The sequence below is a fragment of the Ambystoma mexicanum genome, chromosome 5p (assembly GCF_040938575.1).
Source record: "Ambystoma mexicanum isolate Mex_15411 chromosome 5p, UKY_AmexF1_1, whole genome shotgun sequence".
Taxonomy (NCBI): Eukaryota; Metazoa; Chordata; class Amphibia; order Caudata; family Ambystomatidae; genus Ambystoma; species Ambystoma mexicanum.
In genome coordinates this window covers 270,104,379-270,122,941 of record NC_090930.1, presented here as the reverse complement: position 1 = coordinate 270,122,941, position 18,563 = coordinate 270,104,379, and the positions used below count along the sequence as shown (strand labels likewise).

The following is an 18,563-nucleotide window of genomic DNA, read 5'->3' as shown; positions in this document are numbered from 1 at the left end:
AGCATGACAGGCCTTAACCACGCCCTAACCGGATGTCCCGCCCCTTGTGGTGTCCATGGCAACGCATGTCCCGCCTTAGCGGATGTCCCTGTGCTGTAGTGACGTCATGTGTTGTGTTGAGGGGCGTGGTGGTGTAGGAAAGGGCGTTTCCGTGGGGTGATGTCGTGGGTGATGTAATATTTTGGGAGCTAGGCGTGGTCTAGCAGGTGTGGTGACATCACGGGAGTGTCCCTGAAGTTTCCCTAAGGTCTAACCTAACAGTGACGTCATGGCTTGTGTTTAGGGCGTGGTGGTGTAGGAAAGGGTGTTTCCCGTTGGTGATGTCGTGGATGAGGTAATATTTTGGGGGCTAGGCGTGGTCCAGCAGGGATGGTGACATCACGGGCGTGTCCCTGATTTTTTTGTAAGGCCTAACCCAATAGTGATGTCATGGCTTGTGTTTAGGGCGTGGTGGTGTAGATAAGGGTGTTTCCCGTTGGTGATGTCGTGGATGAGGTAATATTTTGGGGGCTAGGTGTGTCCTAGCAGGGATGGTGACATCACGGGCGTGTCCCTGAAGTTTTTTCTATGGCCTAACCTAACAGTGATGTCATGGTTTGTATTTAGGGCGTGGTGGTGTAGATAAGGGTGTTTCCCGTTGGTGATGTCGTGGATGAGGTAATATTTTGGGGGCTAGGGGTGTCCTAGCAGGGATGGTGACATCACGGGCGTGTCTCTGAAGTTTTTTCTATGGCCTAACCTAACAGTGATGTCATGGCTTGTGTTTAGGGCGTGGTGGTGTAGATAAGGGTGTTTCCCGTTGGTGATGTCGTGGATGAGGTAATATTTTGGGGGCTAGGCGTGGTCCAGCAGGGCTGATGACATCCTTTTGGGGTCAAGGTCCAGGGTTTTGATGAGATGATGTAGGTATGAAGTTGTGATGTCAGGGGGGCAGGCCGGTGGGCGTTGTGGGTGATGTAGTTGTGGGTCCACCCCTAGGGGTGGAGTATGGTGTATATATACAGAAGGAGCTCTGGAGAGAGGTAGACGGCGCTCTTGGAGTCTGACTGTACTATTTTCATAACGCTTACAATACCCCTGAATCATGAAGCGTTACAGCTACTACTCTAAGAATACAGGAGGGGAAGACGTCAGCAACACCGCTGAAAAGGCTGATAGTCCTAGAAGTCCGACAACAATAATTGCTGTAGCTGATGAGGAATCGCAAGGTCCCACTTATAGTGGAATGGCGTATGAGGATGAGTTGAGCCAAGGCATTTTTTTAATGAATCTGGGTGATATGACACCTCCTGATTCTTATCCATTTAAAGATGCTGATGGTGTAGAGGCTGGTATAATGGATGCAGACTATACAGAGGCCGACCTGAAGGCTATGGACGAAGCTATGAAGACTTCTGAAGAGCCTTTGTATGCGGATCTGGGGGTTTTGGACGAGCTGTTTCCAGATGTAGCCATGACCCCGGAGTTGGAAACAAGCGCTGATGAAGATCGGCTGTTTATGGAGACAGCAGATGCTGTGGAGGCCGGTTTGTCTATGAATGCAGCTGTTGCTATGGAGGCGGAGGCGGAGGGACCTGTTTTGTGTAAATTGGTATGTAGGAAAAGGGGTGTGTGTGTGTGTGTGAACTATGTGTTAAAAAAAAATATATATATATATATGTATTGAAGAGTTACATTTCTTTCTTTTTTGAATTGCAGAAAACGGCAGATAAAGTTGACGGTACTGAAAGTCAGCGGTCTTCATTTAATACCGTCAATTTTTACTGTGTGTGCTGTTCAAAAATGATCGAAAGTCCAGCAACACAAGCCCGCAATATGTGTAAGAAGTGTGTTTGTTTAAAGCGCTTTGAAAGTTCTGATGAAGAAGAAGAGGAAGCTATGACTTTTTTGGAAACTTCAACTGTTCAGGCTTTTGCGGCCTGTGTAGTGAAAGTGTGTTTGAAGCGTGATTATTACCGTTGGTGTTATGGACATAAAAGCGATGACCCGCAACAGGATGCTCATGACTGTTTACTTCGGAATTATCACGCTAGAGCAATACGTCGGATATGTTTTCTGTTGAATTCATATAAAGGTTTTCAGCTACTTAAAGCTGTATATAAAGGCATGGGCATGCGTGTACATGCTAGTATGGAGAGTGTTCTATCTAAAACATGGATAGAAATATACCATTGCCGCAATCCCGAGAAAAAATTGAGATCTTTACACATGGCTGGTCCTGTGCGTTTTAGAAACAGGGTAGCCCGTTTAATGGATAAAGATTTTTGTGACGTATACACTTTTGGGAATCCCCTGAAACCTTGTGTAGCACGCCGTAAACTGTTTTAAAGAGAGAGGAGAAATAAAGAGAGTTTTGTTTCTTATATGTGTATATTTGTTTCTAGGATAAGATTTCTGAAGGGCCAGCAAGGCGTGTGGATCGTAAACTGAAACCGGGCCGTGTATGTGTGGAAAAACTGTTATACGCTATGCTGAAAGAGCGGATATCGGAAATTGCCCCAGATACCCTGAAATATCTACAGATACCTACCCCCCGACCAGAGCCAATTTGTAAAAGTTTGATGTGTATAGGTAACATATGTACCAACACATGGCTCCCGGTATTGGATGAATACTGGCATTTGTACAAATATGATGTGGGTTCTTTATATTTACACCCTAGAGAGGTGTTACAGCAGCTGTTGGAGCAATTGTATGAACATTACTTTAGCATTAAAGGATACGTTTTACAGGACCGCGAATTGTATGAACTTTTAAATGCCTCAAGTGTTCTATGTATACAGAGTTATATGCGGGGGGAACGGGGAGTTTTGTATAATGCTATTTATAAGGCTGCAGAAAAAATATCAAAAAGGGTCACGTTATGCCAGACGCTATATGTATAAGAGTTGTAATAAAATCATCTTTCAACCATTATGCCTTTGTTTATTTTTTGAAGTGTTTCAGCGGTGAACATCTATTATTGAAGCATGCATGAAAGCTATTATGATGAAAGCGGTGTTGGCAGTTATGGGGGTGTTGATGCTCTTTATAAAAAATTACAACAGGACAAGAAGCCTATCTCACGCGGAGCTGTTAAGGAATGGTTATCTGGTGAAGAGGCATATAGTCTTCATAAAAATGCTAGAAAACGTTTTAACAGAAGAAGAACAGTGGTTTCCCAAATAGACGAACAATGGCAGGGTGATATTGTGGATATGCGGACCTATGGGAAGCAGAACGACGGGGCGCAGTACATCTTGACGATTATTGATATTTTATCAAAATACGCCTTTGCCGAAGTTTTGAAGGATAAGACTGGATCAAGAGTGACGGCAGCTTTTAAACATGTTTTTAGCAAAGGCCGGGTGCCTGTAAAATTACAAACAGATGCTGGTAAGGAGTTTTTAAATAGACCCTTCCAAAATCTTTTAAAACAACATAAAGTGTATCATTTTGTAACGTATAACGAAGTTAAGGCGGCTGTTGTTGAGCGCTTTAATAGAACCTTAAAATCTAAGATTTGGCGATATTTTACAGCAAAGAATACACATCGTTATGTGGATGTATTACAACGTTTCATAGAGGCGTACAACCATAGCTATCATCGCTCTATAAAAATGACTCCAAATTCTGTAACGTCTGAAAATTCTTTAACTGTTTGGAAAAACTTGTACGCTGACATGGTAACGAAGAAGGTCAAGAAACCATCCTTGCGCGTGGGGGACCATGTCCGAGTTTCTAAGCTTAAAGGTGTCTTTACAAAGGGGTATCAGCAATCATTTACGGATGAAATATTTATAGTGACCAAAGTAACTGTGAAAGAGGGGGTTTACATCTATCAGCTGGTTGATTATGATGGTGATGGTGTGAGCGGTAATTTTTATACCGAAGAGTTACAGAAGGTCACCAATGAGCCCCAACGGTTTTATAGGGTTGAGAAAATTCTTCAGAGTAAAGGTAAAGGAAATAAAAAACAAAGTCTGGTAAAATGGACAGGGTGGCCTGAGAAATTTAACAGTTGGGTTAGTGCTTCATCTCTAAAGGATCTACAAAGCAAAGGCGCTCCCTGAGAAGATGGAAAGCAGTGGATTTTATATCACCTTACCCAGTAACGCTTCTCACGATACATTCCCAAACAATGAAATATCAAATTATTGTGTTAAAATGGCTAAACCCGTTGATTTACAAGGATTGTGGGAAGCGGGTCTAATGGAGATTCAATACCCCCATACCTGGGACACTGTGTCTAGAAGAGAGGCCAAATTTACCATCAAACGTGAAGGTCCTATTGAGCTGTTACACGCCAGTTTTCCTCATGGATTTTACAGCAGTATACAAGTTTTGTTGGAGGCTATCAATAAAAGTCTCGCAAACATTGAACGCTATTCTGATATACAATTGTTTCTGGATAAGGTGCAGAGAAAAGTATTTCTAAAATCGACGGATCTTACCACCGAGTTTATATGTAGTGGCAAACTTTTTCGTGTTTTGGGAACCGTTCAACATGTAAAAAGTACTAAAGATTTGGACAAAACACGTGCTGATATTGATGGGGGATTTTACAGTCTTATGATCTACAGTGATATAGTAGAATATCAAAGGGTCGGTGACTCGTACGCCCCGCTAATGAGAACAGCGCAAGTGAAAGGTGAAAATAATGGCATTGTTAATATACAATATATTAAACCTGATTATATACCGGTTTCTAAGAGTCATTTTGACACCATCAATATACAGATAAGGGATGATCAGGGGGAGTTGGTGTCATTTAAATACGGGAAGGTCCTAGTGAAACTACACCTACGTCCTAGGCGCGAAAAAGACTATTAAAAACATGGTATTTATGAAAAACTATGGGGAGCCGTACGTTTATAGGGATTATTACCGCCGACAAGCTGGTTATGGCAATCAACCTTACTTTCAAGGGGCACCCGTTATGTATGGTACGGGTTTCGGAAGTATTTTTAGAAGCCTCTTTCGAAGGGCTATGCCGTTTCTACGAAAGGGGTTTGAATTAGCCAAACCACATGTGAAAACAGCAGCCACAAATATTGCTAAAGATGTGGTGTCTACGGCTACAACATCCATCGCAAATCGATTTAACCAACCACCGCAAGAGGGTTCTGGGCTGGTTTATGTGAAAAACAACACAAACAAAAGAAAAAGGAAATCAGTACACAGATGGGGCCCTCCAGGAATGCATAAAAAACTAGGATCAGCAACAAAAATGGCTCAGAAGAGAAAAAGAACTCGCAAGAACAGATCGGTCAAGAAAAAAAAAAACAGCCCCGGCATTAATATTTTCTAAAAGATGGCGTTCATCCATTGTGCGTCGGGGGAATGTGTGAAATCTGAACTCGATCTGTTTGCTGTACCCCCGACACAAACGAGCATTGAAAACAGCTTTTTCATGGAAGTGGCGCCCCTTGCTGCACTATCTCCGCTAGCACCTATAGAGTTTTATATATCAGGCTCAACAGAGATGTATCTGGATTTAAATGACACGTTACTTTACCTCACTTGTAAAATAACAAAAGCTGATGGATCAGCTATCCCCGCAACGGCTAAAGTTGCTACGATTGCTTACCCTGTGGCTACCCTCTTTAATCAAGTGGATATTACGCTAGGCGACCGGCTGATTACACAGAGCGACAACATGTATGCGTACAGGGCCTATATAGAAAGCATTTTGAACTACAGTAATGACGCTTTGGACACTCAGTTTACAGCAGGGCTTTTCTATAAGGACACAGCAGGCCATATGGAGGATTATGCTCTAGATGGGGCTAATGCCGGTTTTATAAAAAGAGCTACACATGCCAGAGGGAGCAGAAATTTTGATTTACTAGGCCGTTTACACTCCGATCTATTTTTCCAGGAGAAACTAATGGTAAACGGCGTTGATCTGAAAATTAAACTTTCTAGAAATAAAGATGCTTTTTGCCTCAACAGCGATGATGCTGAAGCCTACAAGCTGCTTATAGTATCAGCTAGTTTATTTATTAAAAGGGTGAATGTGTCGCCCACGGTCAGATTAGCTCATGCTGATGCTCTACAAGTATCAAACTTAAAATATCCGGTGGAGCGGACATCTTTGAAAATTTTCAGTGTTCCAGCGGGTAGCCGTGTCGCCAGTCAAGATAACTTATTCCTTGGACAGTTACCGAAAATAATCATCATTGGTTTTGTGGACAACACAGCTTTTTCCGGGGCTTACGCCAGCAACCCTTTTAATTTTAAACATTACAACATCAACTACGCAGCGCTTTTTAAAGACGGGGTCGTTATACCTTCTAAAGCCTACAGTCCCAGTTTTCAACAAAAAAATACAATTAGGGAGTATTTGGGACTTGTCTCCATCAGCGGTAAACATCTGCATGATAAAGGTTTTGTGATACCCCGGGACGATTATGATGGGGGTTATACTCTCTTAGCTTTTGATTTGAGACCTGATAATACATCAACCGGCCATTATAATCTTATTAGAAATGGTAATCTACGCATAGAAGTACGCTTTGCTGCAAATTTACCCAACACGGTGAATGTAATTATTATGGCTCTATTTGACTCGGTTATGGAACTCAACAATCAACGACAAGTCCTGTACGACATGTAATGGATACTTACCAGATCAAACGTTTTCTAAGTAAAGACAAACACGCTAAGAAAACATTCAAGGGTGTGTATTCATGTGATAACCTTCCAAGAGACATAAGTAATGAGCGACCCATTAGTCTTGTGGCGAACACCGATCCCCATGATCAGGAAGGCACCCATTGGATAGGTATGTTTATAAACAAGGATACAATAACAGTGTTTGACAGCCTGGGGTGTTTCCCAAGCCACCCCATATACAAAGGCGCTATCCTGGACTATGTGAAGGATATAGCACCCGTTATACATTATAATAAAACACCTGTGCAACATCCTGAAGACATCACGTGTGGCCAGCACTCCTGTTACTTTGTATCTAACATGTCTGAGAAACACTCGCTGATAAGGGTTATGCACACCTATTCACTGGACCTCCGGCAAAATGATGTCATGGTTACTGCTTTTGTGAATAAGAACAGCTTTCGGAGATCCCCTGTAAATGTTTTTGATCGTTGGCAAAAATGTACTCTTATTACTAAACCTTAAATTGTGTACACATATAAATAAACACATTTTCTTTTTAATTGAAACAGTCTTTTTTGTCTTATTTTTTCATTTATTTAATATTATATAAACATGTTAGACATGATCAAAATGATTAGACATAACGCCTTTGAAAGTATGAATAATATTTTTATTGCAATGAAATTATTATTATTTTTTTTTGCAGACTGGAAAAGTAATAATAGTAAAAAAAAATAAAATAAAAAAAAAAAATAATACAAAAAAAAAAAAAGATATGCATGTATATACATATTTTACAACGGTTAAAGATTTTGTTAAAGAAAAAATGAGGTTACACGTTAAACCAAGAGGCTCGTTTACTGGCTTTATTTTTTTTTCTTTTTTTTATTGACATTTCAGATGATTCAATAGCTGTTGTTAAAGGTTTGATCTCAGAGTCTTTTAAATTTTCCAACAGTTCGCGATGTCCCATATTTCCAATTAAAGTTGCGGGCAGGTTCACATCGGCAGCTGCTTGCATAAACAGGTCCCAACCTCGAGGTTTTGTGTGTCTTCCAAAAGCCTGAGGGTTGGTAATGCTGCGAACTAAATCGTGAACATTTGATCCTTTAACAACTGTTCCTTTATAGATAAATTCTCCCTTGTTGTTCCATGTTGCCACGTTTTTTTCACTTCCCATTTTGTTCATCAACAGTTCTGCATTTTTCCGATAACGGGGGTTAATAGTGTCCAAAACCTCCATTACGATAGGATCCGGGGCAGAGGTTGATAGGGAGGGCTTAGAGCTAATTGAAGGGTCTTCGGGGGGCATGTACAACATCAGTTTATTTTTCTCATTTTCGACCTGTCTAAAGTATGTTAAGTATTTTTGTAGAATAGTTGAATAGAGCCCCACTTTATCATAGTCTGATAAATCATGCCGCTTTAAAACCTCTTGCATTTCAGAGTCAAGCCTTAAAGTGGCTGATTTTCGGATATCTGCTTCTTCCCGCTTCGGGGTACTTATACCCTCCAACTGACGTTTGTCAACCAAATACATCTTTTGGGCATGCTCCATTAACCACCCCCTAAAAGCCTGGTAATTAGAGGCAATGCCAAACCTAGGAGTGCCCCTATAAAACCCCCAGATTGTTTTAGAAGCTTTCTTTTGGTTTTTATAGACGACCTCTTGTTACTCAGCTTTTTAAGGAGGGTTTTTTTCTTTTTTAAAACGCCTAGTTGCTGGGTGGATAACGGAACGTTACCTTTTATAGTGTTGAAGGCAATCTCTGCTATAGCTGATACTAGATCATCAGAGGCTGAGCACAAAATGGCCTTCCGTTGTTGGGGTGGAGCTGTTACTAGCATTTTAAGAAGAGCAAAATTCCTACGTATACGGGCCGTCATGGTAGCTGGTCGTCGTCGCTAATGAGGAAAGATTGTTTTTCACTGTGGTTTTCTAGACGTCTTTTGTACGTAAACCACGGGTATATCAGGAGGGAAAACACCGGTCCTCAATCTGTAGTCTTCTAAAGTGTTTGTTTTTAGATCCACCAAGAGGTAACCGTAAGGTTTTAAGGTAGCGTCTTCAAAAGCCTCCATAAAAAAACGGGTATTACCCGGGTACATCTGTCTCGCTAGGACGGTTAGTTGATGTTTATCTCTAGGGTTTTTAAACAACACTATATAGCTGGCGTTTAATGTTATGGAGCGGTTGCCCTTTCCGCGGTAGAATAAATTTTGAACAATGTAGCAAATGCTAAGGTTCCTGTGATGTGAGTATTGTGTAAAAGCTTTCTCGATTTCCGAGCTATGCCCTCCTTCCATCATAAGATCATCTACAATAATCATATTAACAAGATTTGGTGGTAGCAAGTGGTCGTCATTCAAAGAATTTGGTAAGCCCTCCACAAACTTCAGATGTGGTATTTTAGATGCCAATTCATTATACAAGGGCTGCCAGCAAGAAAAAAACCAAATAACATTTTCAGGAATGGTATTCATAACAGAGGGTGCGTTTTCTAATAGCTGCTTCATAAAATAGCTTTTACCACAACTAGAAGGTCCCGCTAACACGCATGAAAAAGGGTGTTGTAACCGGGTATCCATCGTATACGTTGTTCCCTTTTCAATAACCATAGGGTAATGTTTTGTAATTAGCAGTAAGCACACGCTTATCAAATACTACCCTCAAGGTTTTTTGCAGCGTTTCACTGCTAATCTCCCATTGTTTCTTTTTACGCACTATTGAAGGTTGATGAACTGTGATATTTTTGGTTATGTTGTTTAAAGAGTATTCTTGCACCAGCTCCTTTAAACTATCAAAATTAATTTTTATACTATTGCTAACATTTAAAGTGATACCCTTTACTTTCATACAGACAACGCTGTTGGATGTCCTATAAGAATAGGTTTTAGGACCTGCAGAAACAAATTCTACAATGTGCTCTCCCGGAGCTAGTTCGCTTGTTAAATTACCTAGATAATCACCCAGGGGTGGGTCCTCGTCACCGGGTGAGCTGACAAAAATAACAGAGTCAGTATCGTGGTACAAACAACGCTCTTGGAGGGCATCCATGACTTTATAAAGCTCCAAACGGGCGTGGGCTGTTGTAAAACATGCAATAAAAATGTTTATGTTGTTGGAGCACGTTGGGAACTCTTTCGCATACTTCCAGCAAAGACACGCTGTTTCCTCATCTATAAACTGTAAGCTTAAAATGTCATAGCCCAGGTCAAAAAGATAAGCGGTCAACTCTTCGGGGTCCGTTATAATGGTTGTGTTTGGAAGGTTGGTTCTTTGTGCAAATTTACCCCATAAGGAATTTAAACACAGTTTAGCTAACTGACGTCTAGAGGGATTGTTTTCAATGAACTCGGGTCTTAACCGTATCCCTTGGTGTTTGTAATACTCGTCTATATACCGCTGTCGGGATTCATCATCCTTGCAACTTTCAGGGTAACCCGACGCTTCCTGTTTGTCTCGAAGAAAAAGACAAATGTATTTTGTGAACAGCTCTACTGTAGCTTTCCCAAAGTGCCATATTTCATAAATTCTACCCAGCTTGTATCCTTTCTGTAAGGCCACTTGTAGCTCAACAGTACACCAGGTACCAGTAATAGAGCGTTCCTCGTCACTGTGTGTGCATTTCTCAGTTTGTTTTGTAGTGGCACAAGTCATACAAAGTGGGAACATTAGTTTTCCAGAAACTCTTTGAGGGAGCACTGGGAAATAAAGTTTTTTAGGGGGGTACACCTGACATTTAATCAGTCCAAAATATTGTTTAACATCTCCAAAATCTTCATAGATAATTTGGGGGTGTCCTAGCGGGTATGGTTTTGAATTGTTAACAAAGGGGTAGAGACTGGTGTAGTCAAAGTAATGTATATTTTCACCAGGAGCTATCGCGTGGTAAAGTTTAACAGCATTAGTCCTTCCCCCAAAGAGAGCATCACGGGGTTCTAAGGGTTCTGGTAGATTTGTTTGTTTCAAAAAAATGTTTAGCCCCTCATCATTTTTTAGCATTTCTGTCCATTCATGTTCCCAAAGTGTAATAACGCGCAAACCCTTGTTTTCAAGAAAATTCTTTTTTAAAAGTGTTCTTCTATGTAAATGGTCATTAGTACAGCCCATCATGGTGTTATAGTCATTTTCCTTATAGCATCGGGGGCACCCATGAAAAAAACAACCGTTAAATTCGTAGGCCAATTCCTCCCCATTTAGACACGCATAACCATCTAAAAAATAGGGACCAATCTTTTTTTCCCCTCCACGCAGGGCATGTTGTATAGGTATACCATCTTGATGGGACAAGTACATCAACCACTGTATAGAAGGGGTAGAAAAACGTTTTTGTTTTCCATGATACAAGTCGATTGGCACTAGGGCTATTGTTTCAGGCTCAAGAAACAGTTGTTTATATATATGCATACACATGCTAGCTAGCGTGATAAAAGTGAATGGATCAACATACGTCACATATTTTAACTCCTCTGGAGTATTGGGTTTTAAAATGTGCTCCTTTCGGGTTAGCTCAATGATACCGTTTCTAAAAATGTTACAGGCTGTTCTCAAAATATTAACATCTTCGTGACAATACCTTTTTAGCTCCGTCTTAAAATCAAAAACATCTTTACGGGCCTCTGAGTACCATTTTAGAAATGCCTCCTTTTCTTCAGACATCATAAATTCTGAACCATAGCACTCCACAGGAGGAATAGGACCTACATAGTTTTGATTCTGCTGGGTATTAAAAAAATGCGGAAAATAACCTTTCGACCCTGGAAATCCAAAAGCTTTAGGCAACTTACTTAACTTCATAGGCAAAAAATTTAAGCTGTCAATAAACCTAATTTTAAAGGGTATTACCTCTAAAAGTTTTAGCTTTGCACCATTCATAACCAGTTTGACTGCTACTCGTTCTTTAATCATTTCATGTATCAAAAAGAAGGAATCATACCCCTGACTGTTGTGTGCCAGAAAGCTATACCCCCTAAATTTCTCATCCAAGAAATTAGTAATAAAACGCTTAATGCAGTCTATACCATAAAAGGACCACGTCTTATCACCCGTCAAATGTTTGGCATAAACATAGTTTGGGACGTGTATGCCTGTCTCTTGCATACACTCTATATCAAACACAATGTAATCCTCAGTTTTAGCCACATCTTTTGGAACGGTCATGTAACACAAATGGTCCTCCATTGAAACAACTTCAATTTTACATCTAGGGCAAATTTTACCACGGCATTCATGATTAACATTTATAAAGCGACCGCATGAAACACAGTCTGTTTTCAAATAACATTGGGCTAAACCCTGCGCTGCTTTCTCAATGTGTTTTTTAAGGCATTGTTCAGACCGGGCAAAAGTTTTACATTTGGGACATTTAAACTTTGATTCGTCCAACACAAGACACCCATCTCTTTGACACATGTGACAATGTAATCTACATTTGTGAGCCATTCGATTGTTGTATATATGACAACAAAAAGGACATAAATTCTTTACCCCTAGAAAAGCTTGTAGGTTTAAAATGCCGTAATAGTGTTTTTCATGATGTAAAAGGTAGACAGTGTTTTTATTAGAAGTGTCACCCTGGGGAAAATATTTCCAAATCCGATCTTCATTATACAAAATTTTGATCGGCACCCCAAAGTAATCTTCAAATAGACACACTTCATTAAAACCAACCATGACGTCAGGGGGTATACCCAGAGTCTGGTGGACCTCTAAAGCCTTTCTTTGTATGTAACCGTCAGTAACAGTTCTAGGCTCCAGCAGACCTATGATACTAGCAGCCATACATATATTTAAGTCCCCATAGTTAAAATCCAAAAGCCAACGCTTCTTCTTAGCCACAATCATACTGTAGAGTGTTTTCTTTAATGGCCTGTACACGCCACCCTCTCTAGATCTAACAACCACAGTTACAATTCTTAAGGGTTCCGTTACAAGAAGCTCAGCCTTACTTTGTAGCAAACGGCCAATGTTTTCTAAAAACTCTAAAACATCAAACACCTGTCGGTGGGTTCGTCTGGTAAAAAGAGGTCTATTTAAAGTAGAACTGTCTAAACGGATCTGGACAAAGTCATTAGGACCAGCAGATTCCAAAATGTGGGAAACAAGCCTCTCAACCGATTCTGTTATCAGTAATAGCGCGTGACCTGTTGATGTTATCCTATCTAGATTCATAAAACGAAAAACTTCATAGTATTCAACACTTTTATATTTTGGTATATCATGATGGTAAGTTCCCAAACTCTGTAAAAAAACAGTTTCTGTATCAGACGTGTCAGGTGTATCTGGAGAGTGAAGATCTAAATCTTTCTTTGCACGGCGGGTAATGATAGCTTTTGCTTTTTTTAAGCGTTTCAAAAACATTTTCCTCTGTCTCCTCGAGCGAAGCCATTTTAAACGCAAGGCCTTTGTACCTTTTACAGATAATTGTGGTATGTCTACAGGCTTAGGGGGTGTATGCACATCTTCCAAACCATACCCTATGGTGCTAGGGGATGTCATTACATCTATACCATTTGTGGACTTCCCAGGACCTAACACCGTCCTTAATGCTGTTATGGGGATTGTCAACTGATTTGGAACAGCCCTAGCTTTATTTTTTAAAGACTGCTTTTTATAGTCTTGGGCCAGTACATTGGTTTTAGATTTTATCTTAAACAAAAGGTGTTTGGCCTTACAAACACCTCGACGTGTATCAATTAAAGCTTTTTTAGTACCCTTTTGCTTTAATCTATACTTCTGGCAGCCTAAGTTTACTTTCTTCTGTATACCTGGTAAATGTTTTCCTTTTTCACTATTTAATACATCTACATCAAATAATCGCTTAGCAGTGTCACCCCTTTTATAACAGGGAACCGTCACCCGGGCGGCTGATGTGTTAACATGTTTAAAAGTATGTCGGGGAGACAACGGTTTATTATCAAGCTTCTGAAAATTGTTCACTGCACACATCCGTTTGTTTACACCATTTGGCCCTGTGCTTGAAAGATCTAACGGCTTAGGGGGGTCATTTAACCTACAAATAACAGAGGCATATATAAATTCTTCACAAGCTAATTTTATGTGGGAGTCTGAGTTAACTATAATAGGCTCTTTTACAGGAGGATTTACAACAGGCTCTTTTAGAGGTGGATTTACAATAGGCTCTTTTACAGGTGAGTCTATAATTATTATAACAGGTTCAGAAGCACGAGCTGTTGGTATATCTGGTACCAAAGGGACCTGTTTCAAATTCTGGAAAATATCAGCACCCTGCTCACTGTTGGGGCTTGTAGGTAAACACGTATATGGTATTGAATAATCTCCACAATCCAGAGACTGTTGCCTAATGGTATCCTGTATTGGGTCTAAAGCAGGAAAATCTCCAAGAGGGTCTTTTATAGGGGAGTCTATAATTATTATAACATTTTCAGAATCAGGGGCTATTGGTACACCTGGTACCTCCAACGCTGGTTCTAAATTTTGGGGAATATCAACATACCTCTCACTGCTGGGGATTGTGGGTGAATAGGTATGGGGCGGTGTACAGTATCCATAATCAGGAGACCGTGCCCTAACGACGGCCTGTATTGGGTGTAAAGGGGCTACTACCTTTAAAGAGGAAAACACATTAGACGGGGTAATATCGCCACAACCTCTTCTCTCCAGCGGCGCTCTATTAGCTGATGGGTCTATAGGTGGTATAACCTTTACACGAGACCTTGTTTTTTTATCACATCTAACAGACCGGACCTGAGGGGGATCAGCCGGAGTTACCTGAATACTTTGATCTTCCACAGCTTCACAGTTAGTCATATTTAAAACTGGTTGAACCCCTTTAAACCGTACATCTTTTTTCAAACTTAGTTTAGAGTTTTTTAAACATTTTTGGAGCCCCAAACACTCCTGATAACCCCCCTCCCTTGTTGTGCTAAAGTGTTCTGTGTAGGGCTGACCTGTTTTCTTCACACGAGTCGTTGGTGGGACCGCAAAGGGCGTAAGCGCAACACTAGACCCTAAAAATAAACATAATTAAAAGAACATTACAAACTCGAAGCAAAAGCCTATTCCTTATAAACATACACCATCCTATAACCTAATACATGCTTCCTTTTAAAACAATGAAATCAAATAAACACCTATAATAATATATCCCCTAGATACCTTTATAAACCTTTAATCTTTAAAGCTAGCAAGCATAAATAACATACCTTGCGTGCTGTCCCCTGAATAGGTCCTTTTCAAAATCCCCTTAAAATGCTCTAAGGTCTGGCCTGTTCTTTTCACACGATTGGCGGCCTGCCATCCAGAGGTACCATGTGCTAATCCTTTAGACTTCTTCACAACACTAGACCCTAAAAAATTGACCATAACATAATCAGATACATGTTTACAAAACTAAAACATAAGTATGATTCCTTATAACCAAAGAAGCTCATAAATCCTATTAATTGTTTCCTTCTAAAGCATACAAAACCCATAAAAATAAAAAAATAAACTATAGTAAGCCTTAAAGCTGCTAAGCAAACATAAATCACGTACCATGCGTATCCACCTCTAAACGCTTTCTTTTCGGCTGACCCTCAACATGTTCTGCTTTTCCCAACAATTGTAAATCTACATAAAAACATTATAACATTAATCCTTACATACTGCAGCCAAACACACACAAACACACACACACCACTATAAAATTAATTGGATTACCTTCCGTACACGTCTGTGTGTCTTCCACAAGTTTAGAATTTGCAGCATTTACATGCTTCCTCTTTCGGGAAGCCTTTTTCCCATAGACACGGTCTACTATAATGTTAATACATAAGCATACATTTTTAATTCATATGTGATTATACCTTGAACCCTGATATCCTAAGACTTCAGGTGTTCAAATAAAAAAACACTCTAAAATATCATTTACAAAACACACATGTCTAAATACATAAGCCGCCTCGTGTCTTCACACAGTGTAACAAACGCACCATAACCAAATACAAACTAAAAAAATTCCGTTTAAAGGTTGCACCCTCCACTTATAAGCAAACCATGTTAAAATTCCTGCGTGTGTTACTTTTTTACTTAAAACATAATTTTCATAAAAACCATTAACTTGTAACCCATATGATCCATTTTAAAAAGTTACAATGACCATGTTCATTTATACACTGCTGTTCAATATTTATCCACGGTGTCCTGGTCAGAGAAAAAATCAATAGTATAAACACACGTGTCTAAATACATAAGTCGCATCGTGTCTTTACACAGTGTAACAATCGCACCACAGCCAAATACAAACTGAAAATACCGTTTAAAGGTTGCACCCTCCACTTATAAGCAAACCCTGTTAAAATTCCTGCGTGTATTACTTTTTTACTTAAAACATAATTTACATAAAAGCCATTAACTTGTAACCCAAATGATCCATTTAAAAAGTTACGATGGCCCTGTTCATTTATACACTGCTGTTCAATATTTATCCACGGTGTCCTGGTCAGAGAAAAAAATCAATATTATAGATTGGCTAGTCAAATACAGCTTCTTTTTTTTTACTTTGCACGGGTCCCATAAGCATCTGAAACATCTTTATTTTATCTAAAGTATCATGTGGCCGCTGTTTTCTTTTTTTTTTTTTTCATTCATATCTAGAAAATATATTTTATTTGAATAGGCTCAAATAATTGTCTATCCACCCTACATTTAAAACTCTTAAATTCACAATTCTAAAACAACGAATGCCTGAAACCTTTCAAAAACTCAAAGTCCTTCGCTCTCCACCGCGTGTCTAACTAATCAATATTAGAGATTACCCACACATATATCCTTTACAAAGCGGCACACAACAAACAGGTTTTAAGCATCCACATTACCTTGTAAAGCGCCTATGTTCTCATCTTTAGCCGTATCTAATATAAATAAAACATACAGTATAGCTTTATTAGCCTCATACACAAACCTAAATACAATTCTTTTGGTTCTGCAGAACCTCCTACTTTTACATTGCCTTTTGTTTTATTCACAGAATTCTTTCAAACAATTTACCTTTTTCCAAGTATAACAGTAATTCTACACTTATAAAACAAAATACACATACCCTTGTCTAATATTTTTTGGCAGTCAAATTCATCGTAAAAGGACGGTGCTTCGTATCTCTAAATAAAAGGAATCAATAATTATACACCTTAAATCATTTTTAAAGATAAAAAAAAAAAAAAAAAAAATGCACTTACTTCGTTTCCAAACTCCATGACTTCAGGCGCAAAAGTGTAAATGAAAAGGCAGCTTTCCTGTTACCGGTATATTTATAACCTAGACTGTTTAATGTTTAGCTAGTCAGCCCACTTTATATCAATTTACATAGAAACGTATATCGTCAGAGACAAGACCCTAACCTCTTAGATCTGCGGACGTGGCCTTTTCCAAATGGTACACGTACACTCTACAAATACATACAATGACACGGCTTAAAATTCCATGTTCCATACAAAACGAAAGTAAGACTTCTTTTACAAACATGAGCCATTGCTACACATCAGAGTGCGACCGAAATATTGATCGTTCCCTCAGCGTCACAAAGCTTCTTTAAAAACACCAGTTAACTCTACATTGCCTGGATGATTCATCCATAAAAACCAAAGCTTTTTTTTTCTGCACCACATTTTACCACAACACAGCGCAACTTTTATAACTGTTAAGCTTTTGTTATTTTGTAAGCACACACACACACACACACACACACACACACACACACACAAACACCCCAAACACCCAGCCGCACACAACCAAACACACACCCAAACACACAGCCGCACACAACCAAACACACAGCCACACACACAACCACACACACACACACACACACACACACACACACACACACACACACACACACACACAGCCACACACACACACACACACACCCAAACACACACACACACACACACACACACACAGACACACACACACATATATATACCTAAACTTACAGGTTTTATAAATATATTTATCAATTAAAAAACATCCATAGCCCACCTAATCATAGGGTCAGACCATGCATACTAGCGCAAACCCCAAGAGCGCCGTCTACCTCTCTCCAGAGCTCCTTCTGTATATATACACCATACTCCACCCCTAGGGGTGGACCCACAACTACATCACCCACAACGCCCACCGGCCTGCCCCCCTGACATCACAACTTCATACCTACATCATCTCATCAAAACCCTGGACCTTGACCCCAAAAGGATGTCATCAGCCCTGCTGGACCACGCCTAGCCCCCAAAATATTACCTCATCCACGACATCACCAACGGGAAACACCCTTATCTACACCACCACGCCCTAAACACAAGCCATGACATCACTGTTAGGTTAGGCCATAGAAAAAACTTCAGAGACACGCCCGTGATGTCACCATCCCTGCTAGGACACCCCTAGCCCCCAAAATATTACCTCATCCACGACATCACCAACGGGAAACACCCTTATCTACACCACCACGCCCTAAATACAAACCATGACATCACTGTTAGGTTAGGCCATAGAAAAAACTTCAGGGACACGCCCGTGATGTCACCATCCCTGCTAGGACACGCCTAGCCCCCAAAATATTACCTCATCCACGACATCACCAACGGGAAACACCCTTATCTACACCACCACGCCCTAAACACAAGCCATGACATCACTATTGGGTTAGGCCTTACAAAAAAATCAGGGACACGCCCGTGATGTCACCATCCCTGCTGGACCACGCCTAGCCCCCAAAATATTACCTCATCCACGACATCACCAACGGGAAACACCCTTTCCTACACCACCACGCCCTAAACACAAGCCATGACGTCACTGTTAGGTTAGACCTTAGGGAAACTTCAGGGACACTCCCGTGATGTCACCACACCTGCTAGACCACGCCTAGCTCCCAAAATATTACATCACCCACGACATCACCCCACGGAAACGCCCTTTCCTACACCACCACGCCCCT

At 40.2% G+C, this 18,563-nt stretch overlaps 1 protein-coding gene across 1 annotated transcript; it reads left to right on the top strand.

The window, feature by feature from the left end:
• Nucleotides 1-5,293: 5,293 nt before the first annotated feature.
• Nucleotides 5,294-6,598, top strand: LOC138480519 (uncharacterized protein F54H12.2-like). The gene has a single exon (XM_069612279.1). It carries the CDS (start codon nt 5,294-5,296, stop codon nt 6,596-6,598), a length of 1,305 nt encoding a protein of 434 aa, XP_069468380.1.
• The last annotated feature ends 11,965 nt before the right edge of the window (nt 6,599-18,563 follow it).